The sequence below is a fragment of the Sinohyriopsis cumingii genome, chromosome 15, assembly GCF_028554795.1.
Source record: "Sinohyriopsis cumingii isolate HCF-2022 chromosome 15, ASM2855479v2, whole genome shotgun sequence".
In the NCBI taxonomy this organism is placed as follows: Eukaryota; Metazoa; Mollusca; class Bivalvia; order Unionida; family Unionidae; genus Sinohyriopsis; species Sinohyriopsis cumingii.
The window spans coordinates 133,332,324-133,353,280 of NC_142975.1; the positions used below are offsets into that span (position 1 = coordinate 133,332,324).

At 33.7% G+C, this 20,957-nt stretch overlaps 2 protein-coding genes across 2 annotated transcripts in view; one reads left to right on the top strand and one right to left on the bottom strand.

Annotated features, from left to right (window-relative positions):
• The first annotated feature begins 514 nt into the window (after positions 1-514).
• Positions 515-11,884, top strand: LOC149782807 (uncharacterized). Its single transcript, XM_089935177.1, has 4 exons — positions 515-1,057; positions 6,254-6,332; positions 8,826-8,979; positions 10,116-11,884. Exons 1-4 carry the CDS (start codon positions 515-517, stop codon positions 10,831-10,833), a joined length of 1,494 nt encoding a protein of 497 aa, XP_089791303.1. The 3' UTR covers positions 10,834-11,884.
• Positions 11,885-12,122: 238 nt separating this feature from the next.
• Positions 12,123-20,957, bottom strand: part of LOC149782808 (HAUS augmin-like complex subunit 4) — a 54,583-nt gene continuing 45,748 nt past the window's right edge. Inside the window, exons 8-9 of the mRNA XM_089934326.1 lie at positions 17,173-17,241; positions 12,123-13,825 (exon numbers count right to left, since the gene is read on the bottom strand). Coding sequence (XP_089790452.1) covers positions 13,627-13,825; positions 17,173-17,241 — 268 coding nt within the window. The 3' untranslated portion in view covers positions 12,123-13,626. The remainder of the gene's footprint in view (positions 13,826-17,172; positions 17,242-20,957) is intronic.

Here is a 20,957-nt window from a genome sequence, read left to right on the forward strand (position 1 = left end):
GCCAACGAAACTTGAAAACAGACCCATTTCTTTTGTGAGAATTTGAATTTATTAGAAAAAAGACACCAGGGTAAGTAAAGTCTACCAAAAACATTATAACTTTACTTTGTAGAAAAGCGTCGTTATTAGTTGCCAGTTGTGTGTGATATTCCTGAAAATTTGACTTTCGTCATAAAAAAAAAAAACGCTACACAGCACTGTTAGTTGGGCAGTAAGACACATCACCCCCCCCCCCCAACAAAAATATCGGGTGATGTGTCTTACATTGTAGGACAACTTGACACCAGGCCAACCAGTCCTAACACTAACCTCTTAATGCTGTTTTTCTGTAACAGTGTAACAAATTAATTATGAAGTAGTGCAAAGAAACAATAGACCTCCCTGAGGTTTTAGTGTGCACTCAAGTTGAGACGTTTCATGAATCTGCATTTGTATATGTATATTAAACAAACTAATCCTCAAACTATTAGGTCATGACGTCAGAATGAAAATGGTCTAATTGTGACGTCAAAATATGTCTATTACGTCATCGTTTGGAACGCCTTTAGCCTATCAACATTCCAAGGACGTAGAACAAAGTTTACCAAAGATTTGCCGTAAAGAAGACCTTATTAGGAATATTGTTCTAATGATGGAAAATAGGCGCTGGAACTTACCGATATCGCCCCCTAGACTGGCTAACGACACTGTTATAAAGTTTCCCAAGAAGTTGTGGAGGATTGCCAACAGTTGTACGACGGGAGCAATTTTCTGGAATAATGATGGATCAGCGATAAAACTTCATAAAGCAAAGTTCGAAAAACAGTATTTAAGTTCGTCCGCTAGTTACTTTAAAACGAGGAATTTTTTGAGTTTTGTCCGTCAATTAAACATCTATGGATTTAGAAAAATTGCTAAAAGTGCAAGAGACAATTACTTAAGTTATGCCATTGTGGAGTATGAGCATCCAAAGTTTCAGAGAGGTCATCCTGAGCTGCTTTCTTTCGTGGAAAGAAATACGAAGAAAATTTACGCTGAAAGGGAGAATGAAAGTCAATACATTAAAACGAAACAGCAGGTATACACTTTTCTTTGTCTCTGTCTTTCCGAACTTTGAGTGATATGTATTGATTGCTAGAACTTACGAGTCGCCGAAATCAAGCCCAAACATGATTTTTTTTTTCCCCACATCAACGGTGGTTACTTTTTAAGCTCTTTAACGGCGCCGCATTGTTCTTGTTTCAAGTCTCTGTGAATCAGCGTTTTTTTTTGTGTTTTATTTTTTATAGCATTTACCTGTACAGGTACAATTTTTTAAACTTCAATACACGTCTGTTGTGTGCTATAGTAAAGATAAACGTCTTTTGGGGGAAGAAAATCGACGAGTCCTTATATATAAAAGCAGATATATTTAAGACCAGGCCACACATTTTGTTGAACATCTGAAATTTTCCTCCTCACATTTATATTTTTAATATCTTTCTTATTACTTGGTTTGTGTAAACAACGTTTAGTATGCATGAAAGGTAACGTAAACAACAGACGATTAAGGAAGAACCTGATTCTTATCCAGAATTTAGAATCCCTTGTCGCGCTTACCTATTATTTGGTTAATGGAAAGTCCACAACTTTGCCATTGAGGTAATAGGTCGAATGTACTGACGAATGCAGACTCGCACGAACACCTAAGTGATTGTTATTTCAGGCTTCCTACCAAGGCGATATTAAGAAAATTGCAAACCTAAAACTTTCAATTCTTTTTAAAACTACATTCAATTTTATCATGATTTTTGGATTTAATTTTTTTTTTGGTGGGGTTTCCTCAAATCATATTTTAATAATAAAAATACGTTTAAGATGCACATCTATTAAACTCTATAGTTAATTTTCATTCTCACTGTCATCTATACCTCTAACACAAATTCCTTTTTTTAAAACTCTAGTCCAAGTCATCATAAGCAATAGAATAAAGAACATCTATGATTTGGAAATCATATTATACCGTGCTTTTTTTCTTCTTGCAATTATAAAAAGAAACAAGCATGCCACAACCATATTCACAGGACACGGATGCCCCATCACACCGAAAAAGCAAAACCTAATCAAAGTTTGATGATGGATGGATGGAAATGGTTCACAGAAAATGGTACTTAATGTTCTCAGCCCGTAGTGCTGTGTGAAATGATGACTTTAACCTTTATCAAGTTAACATAAAACCATCAGGTTCTTTGTATCAAGGACAATCCACCTGTAAAGTTTGGTGAAGGATGGTCCTGTAAATGTGTTTATCACAGTGAAAATATGTGCTTAACAGAATGCAGTGACTATGACCTTTGACCAGTAGAAGCCAAAATCAATAACCTTATTTGTTTCATCAAAGGCATACTATTTATAAAGTTTGATGAGGGAATGTTTATTGAAGTAAATTTAATGCATGGAAACCATTTTGCTTCTAGAGGCACTCTAATCAACCCGCTCATTTGTATTGTCAGCTGAAAAGACGCAAATGTCACCGGAATATTCTGTTCAAAATGATATTAATTCTGGACACAGGGGATACCACCCTCCACCCCACCACCCCGTTTTCCTGACTCGCGATATGTCGGCCTATTCTGCGCATAGCTTTGAAAAGATGTTATATTTATCCATCTTGCTATAGAAATTCAATATATTACTTTGGACTGTTTCTGTCAGCAGTTCAGTCGAGTAATTAGGTCAGGTTTATAGCTAGTTTTACAAATTATATGCCCGTTCGCGTATAATCCGACCCCCCAAACTGAACAGGTATAAACACTAAAATGTGCACGACCCGCGTATAAACAGGCCCACAACTCCGAGAGTCCGATCTGGTGGCCTAGTGGTTAGAGCGTCCGCCTCGGACGCGGGAGGTCGTGGGTTCGAACCCCGGTCGAGTCAAACCAAAGACTTACAAAAATGGTACTAAAGCTGCCTCGTTAGTGTTAGGACTGGTGTCAGGATAATCAGGATAATATGACTGGTGGGACATGTTACAAGTCTGCGGCATAATGCCCCAGTGATAGACATCACTATAAACTGCCACACTGCAGACATCGTAGCGATATGACTGAAAAATTACATACATTAAAAATCCTAATCACACACACACACACACACACACACACACACAACTCCGAGACATCACAAGATGCACGCGGTAAGTTCTAAATTAATTTATTTAGGCAAACTTATGTTAACAAAAAGTACACGTAAACTTATCTCGGGCTTGGCATGTATACTTATTAAAAAGAAATGGTAGAAACTTGTTTGAAAAGTAATTTAATTTTCTGTTTTCTTATTGTTTCTGCCTAATTAAGATTTGTGTATAATTTGACCCGAACGATGGCAAGAATTGAGCAATCGCGAGTTGCTGTAACATTACCTCTTCCTTTTGACTCAATTATTGTTTGTTTATGCATTATTGCATTGGACATTTTATTTAAGTGCACTAGTAATTACGTTTTTATTTTGCCTTGAAATTGTAGATACCTAACTCATTAAAATTTAATCCCAGTATTACAACACAACGAACAACAATACGTTTTTATTCAACGCTTGAAATTAGGCTACTGAACGTATTTACGTATTGGCATCACCGCATGTACATTGTAGGTTTGGACACGTGCTGAATGATGTACATACCGCTGAATAAAGTATATCCGTTGGAGTTTAATCATGGGCACAACTGCACTAAACTTTAATGATACATCCAAATACAAAAATGAAGTTTCAGAAATAATCCTTCGAAAATAATTACTTTAGTAGAAAGAATTCGCCTCTTCACTACATAGGATGCTAAGTTTCAACATTTTTCACGTAAATTTATGATTTTATTTCATATATAACAATACAACAATCTGAAAATAAACCGGGAAAAAAATTGTCAGCAATTAATTTCTATCTCAACAATGATCACCGTGCCATATGATGTCGCTCCATTTCCACCAAAGAAATTTACACGAGTGAGCACCTGGCGTTTTTATACTGTATATAAGAACGTTATTTACCATCATTAAATTTAAAGAAGGAATGAAAATACATACCACTCCGTATTTGTCCTCAAAAAACTAATTTAGAATACATGTTTTATAGTGAACAATACTAAATGCCTTACGAGTTCACAATAAGGGAATAAGGTCGATTATACGAGAGGAAAATAGTTGCCACATGTACGGTACCGTGAGGATGCCTATTTAGATACCTTTAGTTCGACGAAATTGGTAATCCTTTATTTGCCAATCAATTGCTGGTGCTTGCTTAAGGGCCAAAATAGTTGTATCGATAAGGATTAACTTTTAATTAGTCGTGCTGGCTTTCTTGCTTGTTTATTTAAGATTAACATTAGCTATTGTGCAATTTGGCCACAGCTGACCAGAATATGAAAATAGGGCACGTCATGGGGGAAAAAAGGCGTGTCACAGGGAGAAACCGCGTGTCCTTTGCGAATTTCGCCCATATTAGATCTATCAATATTAGTGCACACAAAAAAGCTGAAGAATGTTTTAGATTTGAGGAAATCCTTACGTTTTTTTTTTTTTTTTTTTTTCAGAAGTAAAGAAGACTTTTATCATGAGATTTTTTTGGAATCATCAGTTTTGAATTTTCTGTTGCTGTGTGATATGGAAGGTGTAAGATAATCTCAATTGATAACCTATAAATATTTAGCATAAAATAAAACTAAAATTTGCTTTCACCAAGTGAATAATGGATATATTTCATCTTGTGGGTGAAAAAGTTCTGTATTTTCACCCAACTGATGAAATAGATCCATTATTCACTTGGAGCCAGCAAATATCCTCTCTATACTACTACTGAATTAACCATTTATTAAAAAAATTCACGATTTCAAGACCCTGAAAAAACACTTAATTAGTATAAAATCTAAATGGCCCTAATGCAAGAAAGACATTTGGTTTATGATGTATGGATTTAATTAGTGCAAAATAAAATCAGACACAATTAACAATAGTTACAGTATAGTTTTTGATTCAATACCACTTAGAACTATTTCAGCAGTACGTCTATGACTGTTTCAAGGCATAGTCAACTGTTCAATGGCCATTTCAAAGGAACATAATGTGACTCTTCAAATAAATTGCCAGAAACAAATCAAGGGAAATAATGAAAATAATGAGATTAAAACTTGCCCACAGGATATGGATGCCTCATCTACCGGGTATGATATAATTAAGAAATTTATGTTCATGGTGTAAGAGCAAACTGCTATTTTACGACTGGGGCTATTACTAAAATTTTGATGGAAAATGGTGACAATTGAATTTACGGTCTTTTGGATATTAAGACCTAAAATAAATTTGGTTTAAATCCATTATATCCTTCAAACATGTCAAAAGGTGTCAAGTAGAAATGAATGTGATAGACAGGGAAACTTCAGAGTGAAACTGTGGCCATAATTCAGTAGGCTTGACAAAGAAAAGTGAAAATGCATTTAAGAACTTTTATATATTTAAAACTGACTGCTCCGGTGTCCCAGTGGTTAGAGCGTCCGCCTCGGACGTGGGAGGTTGCGGTTTCGAACCCCTGCCCAGTCATACCAAAAACTTATAAAGATGGTAGTAGCAGCTGTCCCGCTAGATACTCAGCATTAAAAGGTTAGTGTTAGGACTGGTTGGCCTTGTGTAAGGATAATGTGACTGGGTGGGATATCATGTGACATGTCCGTGGCATGATGCCCCATCACTATTAACTGCCACACTGCAGAATAAATTACTGCAAAATTGTTAAAGCTACATATAAAATACATTCCAATTTATCAAAGCTGATATTAAAATTGTGTTGAATTCCATAAAGTCTGTTAAAAATTATCAGTAGGAAACTGAATTCCTGATAAAAAAGGGTACATTTTTACTAGTAACAACCATGGCTCAAAATTTGATGGAAACTGTGCCATAAGATGTTTGGAATGTTAAGCTCATGCCAGTTTGGTTTCAATTTATATTGTCTCTTTAAAAAATACTGAGCACAAAGAAAAATGTGTGACTTCACAATAATCTTTTAAGTCAGACAGGGTTTATATCAAATTTGGATGAAAAAGATCATTCTTGACCTAGGGCTTCTTGACATTAGGTGTCATTGTTTGTATGTGTGTGTGTGTGTGTGTAAGTAAGACTGAAAGGAAATTAATGATGGATAGAAATATAGATGTACAGTATATGCTCTCCATCAAATATGAAAAAAATGAAGCTACTGAACTTTGGAAAGCAAATGTAGATGATGTCTGTCATTTCTGCTGCAGGTGAAATTACCAACACTTGACCATGCATCCATCAAGTCTCTGTCAAACTTCCTGCATCCTGGAAGCAGCCTGACACAAGGTGAGTAGTGCAAAATAGTACACTTCTAATACTTCAAAATCATTCCAAATTAGAATTGGGTTTGAACTTCATTCTCATAATTTTTGCTTAAATACTTCCCAAGTCATCGTAAAAATTATGAATTGCACATTTTGAGCAGAAAAGCATAAAACTGAAGTAGGCAAGGAAAACAAAACAACACCATCAAAATTATCTGCATTTGGTGCTTGAATTAAAGTGTAAAGGCTTCTTAGATTTTAAAAGGTATGCTAAAAATTAGGAGCGGGTATTTCAAGAGTTTTCGTATTGCAAAATATTACAATAAAGTGCAGTGTATTGCAATACATATTGCAATATATTGGGAAAATTTGCAGAAAGTTTAAAATAACATTAACTAGAGAACAAAAGGTAGAAGTTCACATAACTTTTATTTTTATTTAAATCTCCTTAAGTGAATAACGATTAGCAAATGTCCTTACATGTGTACGATATACAAGAGACAGACTACTGTTTAATGTGCACCTTGTCAACTCTGCACTGGCAGCTAGGATGAGATTATGTTGGAAAATATGGGCAGTGAATTTCATTGTCACAATCGCGAACTTCACCTCTGCATTACATTCTTGACAAATGGTAAAGTTATTGATTAATTTGACATATTTCATGGGGGATCTTTCAAAAATGCTATCATACAAGTGATTTTGCCTTTTAGTTAACACCAACTCATGCAAGACTTCAGGCTTCATGTCCACCAGACAGGATATAACATGCAGTTCAACTATATTATATGTGCACGCATCACGCAGAAATATTTTGCTTTGCAGGATAACAGGCACCGAATTAGGCTAAAATTCTAACAAAGCAAATTAAGGCTCAAGCAGAAAATTTGTTTTGTATAGTATTCAGAGAAATATTTCAAAAACCAGTCTACTGGTGATGCAACATGGTGCACATACTGGCAGGATTTATACCATAATATAAGGATATACCAGCTAAACTGCACACCTCTATAAAAAATGACTCAGTTAAATAAATAATTTGAATTCAGCATAGATATACTATTGATGAAATCACTTGATAGAAGTACTTAATAAAATATTAAAAAATAGCAGGCTATGATTTATTTGTGTATTGGTTGTTTATCCTTAAAAGCAAGACATTATATTGATCCAGTCATTTCAATACTTTTGCACATTTAGGCTCCAGTTTAACCAAACATCTCAATATTATATCATATATCAGATGTATGTATGTATGTATGTTAATACAAATAATACTATCATACAGGTTAGAGAAGTTTTAATTCGTACTCTACAGAGACTTGAACCCAGGTCCATGGGTAAATGGCACCTATCACCTTGCCTGCACACACGAGCCCATCTTCTCTCATGACTAAGCAAACATCGCCAAAAAATGATGTTACTCAGTTGGTGTTATATGCACTCGTGTGTAGCAGACACACTTGCATGACCCATTTACCTGCATACCTGGGTTCAAATCTCCGTAGAGTACAAATTAAAATTCTCTAACCTGTGTGACAGTATTATTTGTATTAAAATATTAATTCTGCCTACTATTATCAAGCATTCTTCTATAGGAATCCAGGGATAGCACTTTCAGTTCTGTCTGGTGTATATTTATAATTCTCTCTCTCTCTCTCTCTCTATATATATATATATATATAGAGAGAGAGAGAGAGAGAGAGAGAGAGAGAGAGATTTTCTGTAAAATCTCATATTAAGAAGACTTTTTTGAAACAAGCACCTTGGCCCACTTTCAGTACACACCTCAAATTTTCTTACTCAAATTAAGATTTCAAATATCACACTTACTGCAAGGGTTGGATTTGAGTTTCTCTGTGAATATTAAGCATGCAATCCAGATCAAAATATAACTATAATGTCCTTCATTTTCTTGAAATTAGTCTCTGAGGAAAAGTGGAGGATATCCCAAAATTTGAGGCTTTTTCAACTCAACTTTACAAAAATTAAAAGACTACCAGATGAAAAGGTTTAACACAAAGGAGTCATTTTTCAATACTCTTATTATATGCTCTCTGATGAAAATCCCAATATTGTCGAAATATCATAATCAAGATAAATGGCAGAATGATAATTTGTGGAAATTTACTGAGAATTTTTGTGAAACTGCATTGGTTGATGTCTGAGTTTAAATCAAAATTTTATATATACCCTATACGTATACAGGCAAGCTGAAATCATTTGGCCTGCAACTGTCAATCCAAATTACTTTGTTTATCAGCTTTTCATACTCTTAATACAATCTTAAAAGTGTTAACTCCTTTGTAAATCCAATGATCTATATAGAAGACAGTATATTTGGCAAGGCTTTCCCCAAACATTCATCCCAGTCAAACAACAAATGATGTACATTTGTTGCCAGTGAGACTAAAAATGCAATAGTATGGTAAGTTTTGTAAATCTGGTTCTGTATACAGATTTTGAGAGTAAATTTCCACCTTTCCCCCCCATCTTTTTCTTTTCAAATCTTCAGGTCATGTGCATCAAAGGTATTATACCCATGGCAACGATCAAACCTGGGTTTCCTCCACAAGTGACTTCCAGAACATTAGTCCCACCAAAATCCATCAACAGGTGATGGGGGCACTGAATGTCAGACAGGAGGTCAAGCATTCAGACCATTCCAAGTAGGTGTTTGATGTCTTCTACAAGATTTAAATCAGCATACAATTGTTCGAGGGGTCCTGATAGAGTAGCGGTAACAAACAAGTTAAAATCTTCTTTCCTCAGAAAAATTGAAAACTAAATCTGATCTTGGTCTTATTAATGTCTTTTGCTAGTATAATTATGATTCTTTACTTTTTTTTGCATAGAGCTACTTCCTTGACCATTAGATTTTATTCATAGGAACTAGTAGTTCATCAAACAAGTATATATATATATATATATATATATATATATATATATATATATATATATATATATATATATATGGAGAGAGAGAGAAAGTGAGAGAGTTTAACGGCATGTCAGCACAATATTGGTCATATAGTGCCATGTAAAAACTAAGTTCTAAAATAGTAAGGAAAAACACAGCAAAGAGAACATAAGTTATGAGGATAAACCCTTCCTAACAAATGTAAATACAAAGAAAAAAGGTAAAGATGTTAAAAAATGTTTTAAAAATCATATATAAAAATATAAGATAAAAGAAATTGTTGTAAAATCATTAAAATGTAGGGTTAAAATTTATTTTATATAAACCACATTAATTTTTAAAAAAAATCTTTTTACCTGGAGTTTATCAGAATGCTTTCCAATTAAGTTTAAACAAAAACTTCTGTCTCACTTGACAAGAATGTGTTCTCACCTGACAAGAATGTGTTCCACTGTCAGTGGACATTGGAAAGGTATGTAAACTTGCTAAGGTTTACTTTTCAGGGAGGAATGCACAAGTTAAGTACATGTCCTATAGATTACTGGCACGATACCAATTCATGTCTGCAGTTTCTCCAAATGAGGGATGTCATTTACCAATGACAGGTTTGATGTTACAAAACTTGACTGAAGTTTTCATTCCACATATTTTGCCAAAGAATATAGAACAAGCCAATTTATATAGTTCAACAACTAAAGTAAGGGAATGAATGATACAATAGCCTTGAAACCAATTTTTTTTACGGAATACAGCCCTAGATTAAAAAAACTGGTAGTGATAACAATCTAATGAAGTAAATTAATTCTGTGATGAGATGTTTCTGAATTGATGGGTCAAGTACATAATGTCACATCTGTAATAATGGTTGCAATTCTTTTTCTTCAGATTGCCAAGTGAGCTTAATCAAAATGCTTATCCAAAGAACAGTATTCCAGTGAGACAATTTGATGGATTAGTTGATCAACCCTCTAATTTGCAAAACATGCAGATTGTGCCCATCAGTCATGATTCAATATTTTGTCAACAGACATCTTCAGCCAGCAACATTGGCAACTCAGTATCTTTGACTAGCAGATTATGTGACTCAGTTCCCAACAGAACTTCCACTTACTTACCTATTACATTCATTACAAACATGGATAGTGAGCCTGTACAACCAAAACTGTTACAAGTATCTGTACCTAGAGCAATGCAAGGGGACACTATTCTTACCAGACCAGCGTCAACAGGATACTCAGCCATAATAGAAGACATGTTAGAGAAACAGGTATTTAAGACTTTTCCTAAAGAGTGCGAAGAGAAAAATGTATTTCAAGCAGAGCTCTCTCTCCACATTCCACATGATGACACTGATAATTCCAGTTTTCAGGTTAATTCTGTGAAAGCATATAACAACAACTATGTGGAGAATATTGACACCATTGATGGATGTATTACTAAGGAAGTAGGTCTTAATGGCATTGATGTGTCGGAGAACCTAATCACAAAAGCCTACTATGACCCCATTGCTGGAACTGTCACTCTCATTTTGCCAACTATGAATGGTAATATAGAATCAGAGGAATACATTATAGTGCCTGTTGTTTCAGGTACTAGTGAGTGAATATATCTATTTCTACTGTGTGTAAGAAATAACTGAATATTTTTTGTGCCATGAGAAGTGTATCAAATGCAAAATAACTGACACAAATGGCATTATAACTCAAATTCTCTTTAATATGAAGACCCCCCGACTCTCAAAGAAACACTTTTTACATGACAAATCCCTATGCTCTGTATTACATATACCCTTTCCACCAACCCCACTTTTTCCAGAGCCTGATCAAGGGGATGTAACCAAAATTCTACTACATTTATTATGTGTCTTCCAGCTTTGACTGCATACCAATGTTTCATTAAAAATATTCAAGTACATTTAATTGCAATTTGTGTATATTTCACCTCTGACCTTCTAGGTATCTCTCTCAGAGACGGTTATCACAAGGGCAGCCTATATACTAAGTTTCGTGAATTTCCTCCTCAGTCAGCGCCTTCCATTTGATTTAAAGTTGGAGGGTGAGTTGCCAAAGTAGATGGATGGTTTGAGGGACCTCCCCCAATGGGGATACAGGTTTTTCTTCTTCTTAAAAGTAGCCATGTGTAAAGTAAAAGTATATCACCTGGCTCCCACCTGATAATGAAAGCCCTGCACAGTGGTTATGGGGATTGACTTGAGGACAGTCCAGTGGATGGACAGTTGGAGGGTATCACATCATCATCCTACTGAAGCAATTACATGCATCATGGTTAGAAAATAAATAAGCTGTTCAAAGAATAATGGTAATGTGAGGTGATTTTGATTTTTAACGTAGCTTTAACAATTTTTCAGTCATTTCGCTACAATGTCTGCAATGTGCCAGTTTATAATGATGTCTAGCACTGGGGCATCATGCCGCAGACATGTAGCAATATGTCCGACTCGGTCACATTATCCTGACACCAAGCTGACCAGTCCTAACACTAACCTCTTAATACTGAACGCCAAGCGAGGCAGCTGTTAGTACCATTTTTTTAAGTCTCTGGTATGACTCAGCTGGGGATTGAACCCACGACCTCCCGCATCCGAGGTGGACACTCTAACCACTAGGACACAGGAGCGGTGAATAATGGTAATATCAGGCTTATGATGTTACAAACTATAACACAAAAGATGACATCATGATTATGTCTTAAATGTGTTTGATAAATGAAACAATAATGTAAACAAAAGATATCAAAAAATGGTTTTAAAATTTGCCAACAAAACAATATGTATAATAATGGTCAGAAGAAAAAAAAAATGAATAATGTCAACAAGACTCTGTGTGTTTGGGACAGATGACATTTCCAAAAAACCACAACATAGATGAAAACTTTCAAAATACAGCATTTATACAAAATTCAAGCAACTCACAAGCAAGACTAAATGCCACAAAGGTATTATTTTCACTTTTAATGGCTATGTTACTACTGCATGGTAAACTGTATGGATAAGATCCACTCATGTCAGTGCATTATTGTATGCAGAATTTTAATGAGATCAGAAGGATTAAACAAGTTTTTAAAATTATGCTTAATTAAATCCATACAATTTTAACTCTAGTGTACTCTGCTGAAATAATTTGTCAGAATTTTATAATAATGTAAGAAGATCTGACAAACATTAAAATCTTGTTGTGAAATAAGTAATAAAATAAACATTATTTCTTATTTATTATATTTATCCAGATAAACTAATGTGCATATAAACATAATAACCATAAATTTAACTTAGAATTAATATCTAAATAAATAAGTGGTCACATTAGCAAAAAATATAGAGGTTATTTTCTTTTCCTACATTAATACCATATATATTTCATCATAAGGTATAACAAACATCACACTGTTATGTGAGACAAAGACACAAGTTAAAATACATGTTTTGTATTGACAGCTGAAATTTATATTTATGCAAGAAAAGAAAATTATTGTTTTAATTTATACCAAACTTTCTCCTGAATAAATGTTAATAAGATTAAACTCGCTCTTCAGCACATCACCCTTTTCGTAAGTTCACCTCATTATGAATCATACTCAAAACTGAAGAAAGAAAAAAATCAGCAATGCACAAATGGTAGGTTTGAATGACCTAATATGTTGTTCAAAATTTGACATTTTTAACATTTTCTAAAATATTTTACCCTATCTGATCACAAAAAATTTCTGTGCCAGCAATGCAGTACACATTTTTAACGCTTGTCAAGATAATGAAGGGGAACTCTGTTGAGAAGTCAAGTTAAATTTATTGAGCAAACAATAATCTTCATGTCTGAAAGGTAATGCAGTTTCCACTTATTTGTTTTGGCTCACAAAGAGTTCGTTTTCTTTCTGGAAGTACAAATTCTAAAGGCAAACACACTCAAAATTGCATGGCATGATGAGATATCCTGTATTTTTGCATGATAGCATGTGAAAATGTAAGAATGGAAACAATATGTAAAATATTTTGCCATTAATTTTCTATAATTTCATAGTTAAGTACATAATAAAACTTAACAACATTTGCATTAAATTTTCCTTTATCATAACAAATCTTAAAATACTGATAAATGACTTTATAATAAGGTGGGATGATAACAGGAACCCTTTTTCAAAGGAGAAGTTAATGTGCCTTATAATATAAATATGGATATAAAATCCCCAGAAAGAGCAGCAAAAAAGTTTACAGGCTTACAAGATATATTATTTCTTTTGGATTCATGCAGGAATTTACTAGTCTAAATTATAAAAATATACATATTTCATATTCCAAGTTTCTATTGTCACTGTAGTGCTCCACAAAAATAAAATTCCAAAAGAATCAGGCTATATCCTTTCTTTACAACAATGATGCACTTCACACAGCACTTTTCTGCTCAGCTGTTTGTTCTAGTTCTTGAAGAGCCCACTGTTTATTGTCCAGTTCTTTTTTCAAGCGTCCAAACTCCTCAACAATAGAATCAAACCCCATCCCCACAGACTGGTAAGTCTGTAGTGCTCTGCTCCTATGTGTCTTCTCCTTCTCACTCTCTTTAATGGCTATCTCAGCATGTCGCCTGAAAGAAAATATTCACATGAAGGAACCAATAGAGATTTGACCCTATCACTGAATAACCTATATAACTTTATTTCAAATGAAAACAATTTTGACAATTTTGTGAGCAATGAAACAGTGATGTTAAATCACTAACATCAAGAATTCCTTGAAGGAACTACCTGCTCTACTTGGAAAAACAAATTTTTAGGAATTCATGAGAAGTCTATTTCTTATCTTTTTATTCTTTTTCAATGCAGACTATATACACTCCAACATATTAAGTTCTGAATTTTTTTCTTCTTTCTTATATGCTTGTGATAACATGTTCACCATGTTCACAAGGTAAGAGCATTACAAATACTTTGTAATAGCCTTTGATCTGGAATTTTAGATCACTAATCATAAAAAGATTTTCAAGATGGTCACCTAGAAGGTTATCCATTTAAGGTTAGACTGAAATTTCAATATACAGTAACCCAACTACATATTTTAAAAAGTGTTTTAGTAAAAGGCCAAATTTAATATGACTATGCTGAAGGTTACCAACAATATGACCAAATATGACCAAAAATACATTGAGATAAACATGTTTATAAAATTTCATAACAAATATCAACATGACTGGTTTAAATGGAGAAGCAATAACAAAATGGATCACAGGTGCTGGACGGCAGATGATAGGCCATCACATGAGCTTTTCTGGTCTTCAACCAATAAACAACTGTATTCAAAATGCACAAGAAGATTTGTGTTTGTAAAAAATTGCATGCCTTCACAACAGATGTGCAGACCAAAAAGTCTAGAAGATTTAAAAGTTTGGAAAAATGTTAAATATTACTGTAATTGCATTAAAATCTAAAAAGGTCATACACATACAAAAAATTATACAAAATTCAATTTGTTTACTAGAAGTAGATTTTGCTTAAATGTGCTCACAAGGTTTTAATCAAGAGTGTCTAAAAGTCTAATAAAAAATGTATTTAAAAAAAATGAAAAGCTGCTACTGTGGCCTGAAAGTCTAATCAGGTCATCAACATATTAAAACAAATATGTCTAAAAAAGTCTGATCAGTACTTTAAGTGGGTTTTCCTTAATCATGCTAACAATGTTTTTGTCAAAGTCAAAAAAAGTTATTAAAATGTATAAAATAAGTTAGAAAAGTGGCTTGAAAAAAATAGCCAAATCACATACATGCACATACAAATAGGTTAGACAAATTTCATTGCTTATGTGGAGTGTTGTTTTTGCAATCTTGTTAGGAAGCTTTTCAGTACCAACAGGATTATATCATGATAACCAAACTGAAAGCAAAAAAATCCAAGTAAGCTTTAAAAGTTATTGCCTGTCAGATAACAAAGTTAACTGTGTTTCTAGAGTAATTAGTGTCTCATTTGAACATTAGAAGAGGCACGAAAATCCATAAATTTAAGATCTGGGCCACCAGCAACACTTAAGAACAATTGTATAATTTATTTATTTGTGTTCACTTAGATTAGTACATCTGTGTGTTATAGTAGTACCCTGATTTAGAAAGAAGAAGAGGAAGTGTACATTTACTCTGATTTCCGAATATGAAGTAAATCAAAGTAGTTTAGTATCGATGACAATCTTGAGGGAAAAAAGTATATTCACTAATAGATGACCAGTTTATGGGAGATTTAACAAAAATAAAATGGACCAAAGTTTTTTAATTATCTTTAAGTTGTTCACAGTAAACAATACATAAAGGATCTCAAATGGGCAATGATTTAATACTGAATTTATTCAACAAGTTTCATAAATTTAATATTAAATCATTACCCATTTGAGATTCTTTTTATCATATAATATTTATTTCAGTGGAAATTATTTAAATAGATAAAAGAATGAATAATTTTGTTCATTCTGACAGACATTGCATATTTCATTGTTGTGCATAAAAAATAGTCCCAAACAAAGTTGAACTAGTAATAACGTTTAAAAGTAGATTATACTTTTCTTACAATCTATAAGTCAAAGAACAAGCATCCTTCTGAATAAATAGAACATTTTACACACACAAAGTATTTTTCAACAAAATGTCCAATACTTGTGATGTCACTCTGTTTGATGAAGTACTGGTTAGAATGCAGTAGACGGTCCATGTTTACATAACCTGTCACTTTAATAACTAAACATTACATTGTTGCAATATTCATTTGGAAGGTTTCCTGGATGCAGAAATTCCCATATTTATTGTAATGTATTTGTGACTGGATATTTGCAGTATTTGACATTGAACAGCAGACTACAGAATATGTAAACAAATTTTATTTTGAGTCGGAACTGCATCACATATTTAGGCCTACCATGTAAATATGCAATGGTTGGATAAACTTCTGTCAGTTTGGAGACTGGTTTATGTCCACGTTCTTCAGTAAGTTAACATTTAAAAATGCTCGTATAAAGGGTGAATTACATGCTTCAGGTTTACTGCCCACTCCACTCCAACCCCAACTTACACATTTGCTATGAACTGAGCAATACCCTTAGATTTACTTGTTGTTGTTGTTCTTGTCATTGGGTTTTAGCCATGTTTCACATTATGATATGTTATACATGACATAACAAGTCCCTGCGGTGGTAAATTGGCCATATTCTGACAGATGAGACCATTTTTCTCCCAATTCCTTTTGTGAATTGAATAAAAAAAATGGCGGCCAAAATGTTCATGGACAACAAAACAGTCCAGAAGGCGGGGTTAAAAAGGTTTTCCCATAATTGTAGCCAATCAGTAAAGAGAATACTGCACTATAATTTCATGGGCTTTTTTGGACCAATCAGAATCACACAAACTGACATGTTCACATGTTATAATATAAAAAATATAAAACTGCACACACTATAGGCAAAGTGTACCGACTATGTGATAAATACAGGTATGATTATTCGGAGAAAACTTGATTTCAACTCATATGTAACTGTACACAGATATTTGTATGAATACATGTTATCATGAAAACAAACCACACCATCTAGTCACAATATATACTTGGTTATTAAAGTAAAGTAACTTCAGTGGTTCAAGTTATACTGACCGTGACTGTAACAAAACAAATTTAGTAACCCTCCCCATTTTCTTTTTTAATAATTTTGTATTACATACTACAAACAAATCTGCAACTTATAATAATATGTAAAAAGTATGACTACCCTTCTATTTTAATATCTGCCCTTTTTAAAAAAAATCATACATGTGGGTCTATTGTCACAGCTTAAAGACTCAGAGTTTGAAATCACTTGACCAGTATAAACATAGTATAGATGAGTTAATATTGTAGTATAGAAAGAATTGGTCAGAATGATAAGAGGCTTAACTGGTTGAATGGTGGCCATTAGAATACTTACCTGATAGTTGCCAAAGCCTGTATAGTCTCCACTGTGTATGTATCACACATAACCTGAAGCTCCACTAATCTGCAAGGAAACAATTTCAGACTGGATTTCTAAAACAAAACAATATATCCACAATTCAATGATTACTCATCACAGCTTCCTACTACTAGGGATGAAATGATTAATTGATATATCAATATTTTTTCCTTATCACTATAAGAGGTGAAGAATCTAAAAAAGTATATATTCAAACCTATACACGTTACTTTAGTTTTAAGCAGTTGAAAAATGATTTTATTAGTGTTTGCTTTTTATTTTTTAACCCGGGAACAAAGAAAATTATTAACACCCTCTTGCCTTCTATGAATTAGCATACACAAGCTAACTTGGGTCATTTGAAATCTGCCACTACCTTGCCAATTCTATGCTAATCATTTAATTCCCTCCGTATACTCAGTCACTAATACAAAATATATCAGTGTAAAGAAGACTTTCCAGATTTTCTCCCTATATATGATTTAAGTGCTTTAGTGATCATTTAATAACCACTTTTATGTGAAGTTTCACTGTTGCTTCACATCTTGCATAGTTGTATCGAATATAATGTATGAATACAGGGGTACAGATTTTCATCTCAAGGAGTTGACAGGTATGCCCTTATCTTATTACTTATTCTCCTAACATAATGTGATTGGGGAATAAATTTGAAGGAGAACACTTACCCAATCACATCCTCCCAACCACCCTGCCATGCAAGCATCCACATTCATGTCTCGCTCAGCTAAAATCTAGTGACACCTGTTGCTATCAAGTGGGAGTAATAGGCAAGAGTTACTGCCCTTTGTCTATCTAAAAATAGACGATAAGACAATTTTTTAGCAGGGCTGGATTCTTGAGGTAGGCTAATATTCCTAACGTAATGTGATTGGGTAAATATTTTCAGAGAAACATAATTTACTTAAAAAATTTGCTTTCTATTAAATGTATATTATTTTCATTTTCAGGGAAATATGATGGCCTGCTTTTAGGGGATTCTGGTTACCCTTGTCCATCCTTCCTCATGACCCCATTTTTATGCCTAAACAATGATTCAGAGAGAACTCTTAATAATGCCAAAACATGAACAAGAGTAAAAATAGAACAGACATTTGGAATCATGAAATGCAGCTTCGACTGTTTACATGATGGTTTAAGAGTTGCCCCTAGTAATTCTGCAGTCATAATTGTGTTATTTTGCACAATGTTGGTATTGAAATGGGTGATATCATTCCTGCAGAAACGGATTTTGCATTTAATGAAACTGCAGAATATTCATATGTTGGGACTGGTGATGGCAAAACAATTAGATTATTTGCAATAATCAAGTTCCTCAATTAAAAAATATATGCTAGTATCTATTAATACCAAGGACCCTGGTTAGCTCATTGTTATAAAGTGCTTGCCTGTATGGATCACTGCCATCGTACATCTCCATATGGGTTTTAGGTTACTTTGGCCTATGTGGGTATGTAAGAAAGCTTGACAGTAGCTTCCCATGTATTGGTGGTTATCACCATCTTTTTTCTTGCTCCACTAAATGAGCTGGTTGCCTTGTATAGCTTACCAAGTGCTGCAAATGACACTGAATTCACATGTACCTATTATTATTAACCAAAATATGGCTACTCGTGAACTATCAGTGAACAGAATCTTAATTAACATAACATACAGTACCTCAATTTACTGCTCAGGAACAACAATATCAAAGTTGGATTTAAATTGCTCTACAAGTAGTAATTTTTTCAAGTGAAGAATTTCAATTTCCTAACACAACTTTTCAATTTTCAACATTTCTTTATCTAATTTTATAATTTCTTTTTCTTTATCTAGTCACAAGTTGAGTGTATTCCTTAACTTAGGTAAGACAATATCTCATCTATTTGAGTGAAATATTCATGCTGAGTTGAGTGGTTTCTTCATCTAAGATTAGTGAATCACGATTTGAGGGCACACTGAGGCATTTGTGGGAAAACTCAGATATGAGTGCGAGCATGGATTTGACAGGTGAATACAGAACCAGAAGGGGTGTATCATTTCACCTCTCCATACTTACTCATCTCCCTCTTCACCTTCCTCTCACCACACAGTGAATAAAAGGTCTATGACCTTTGACCAGTTGCCTGACAGGTGATAGTTCTATCAACTCATTAGTATATCATTTAAAATAAAATCAGAGTTAGTTCTTGTCAGGGGTCTTTTGGAAGAGTTACAGTAACCCCATTAGAATTACTGTCGATCTGGTGAAAACTAGATGACAAATGTCAAAGTTCTGATTACTTATGATTGAGTTATATTGTCATCTCTGAAAAGCTACAAGTAAAATTGAAACTATGTAATGGCTAACACATTACTAGCTATAATATTGTTCAATGGTACTGTGTACATTCATAAATTATCTATGGTTGCATGTTTTGTCTTAAACCTGGCTGGAGTTGCAAAGCACTGAATGTAAACATGCATGAACACATGAACATGAACAGCTAAATGATAATGTTTTGTTGCTGGTTTTAACTGCACTTTTAATACAATAATAGCTTTGTATGCAGATGAAATGGAAGGTAAGTGCCTTCCCCACAAAATATAATTCCTCAGACCCAACAATCCCTTTAATCTTGTCACGACTCCCTGAATCTTTCTTACTTGTTTGGATTTATAAAAAATTTCAATACTAGATTTCTGCAGCAAAGTAATTGATCTCTCTCTCATGCCTGATGTAGTTTTGCACACCAGCTTCATCTTAGTGCTCATTGTCAAACATTCTGTCTAAAATACTGCTATCCATCTCAACAAACTCGATTTTTTTAGCCTACATGCACATAAACTGCTTGTCACTACTTATGGTCTCTCCAATTATTCTCTGCAGCAAAAGTGGCCATTTTCACTCAATATGACTGCATTTTGTAATTTATAAATATGATATTTTTTAAATAATTTCAAATGTATAGCAATAAATCATTCCTGATATTTTTTAAAGTTGAATATTATTGAATAATTCAAGTTGTAAAAGTAGTGCCAGGCTGGATGTGCAATACAAAATTTTTAGGGGTATGTGATACAGAATCACAGATCAGCCATTTAAGATTATTTGGGTATGTAATAAATGACATTTACTGACAGCAAATTAAATGCACATAGTATAATCAATATTATATACATAGGCAGAGTTTTGCCTCAGATATAAGCATATCCTGAAGATTTATTAGCTAGTGAGATCAACATTGCATTTTCTACTCTATTGTCACTTGCAATACTAGGGATCACATTATCAGTGCCATCATTAAAGGCAGATAACTATGGGCCAGCTAATGTTTGAATTAGGATGACAAATTTTTCTAGTCCTTTCCTGTGCAATACAGTGTACTTTCATCATGTTGCACGAATACTTGTGTCTGCTTTATACATACACTATAATGTGTCATTTGACTATAAGGGTGATAAAGCCTGGGCCATCCATTCTTCTTCAGTTTTGATTGATATGCAATGGACAGCTGAAGTGCAATGCGGAGGGGGAAAAAAAAAGAACAGAAATGAAAATAAGGCACCACAAATTCTGTGGGTGCTAGATAGCACTGTAAGCTTTAACTATGGTTAATTAAAAAATCAGTGACAGCAAAGAATGCATATTTACTCCTTTATAGCAAACAAAAACTGAAATATATATTGATCAAAAATGCATTGAAGAGCAATTTAGTTGTGCATTTGCCCAGTGTCACTTTTTTGGTCATGATCTTAATTATATGAAAACATTCTCAATTGAT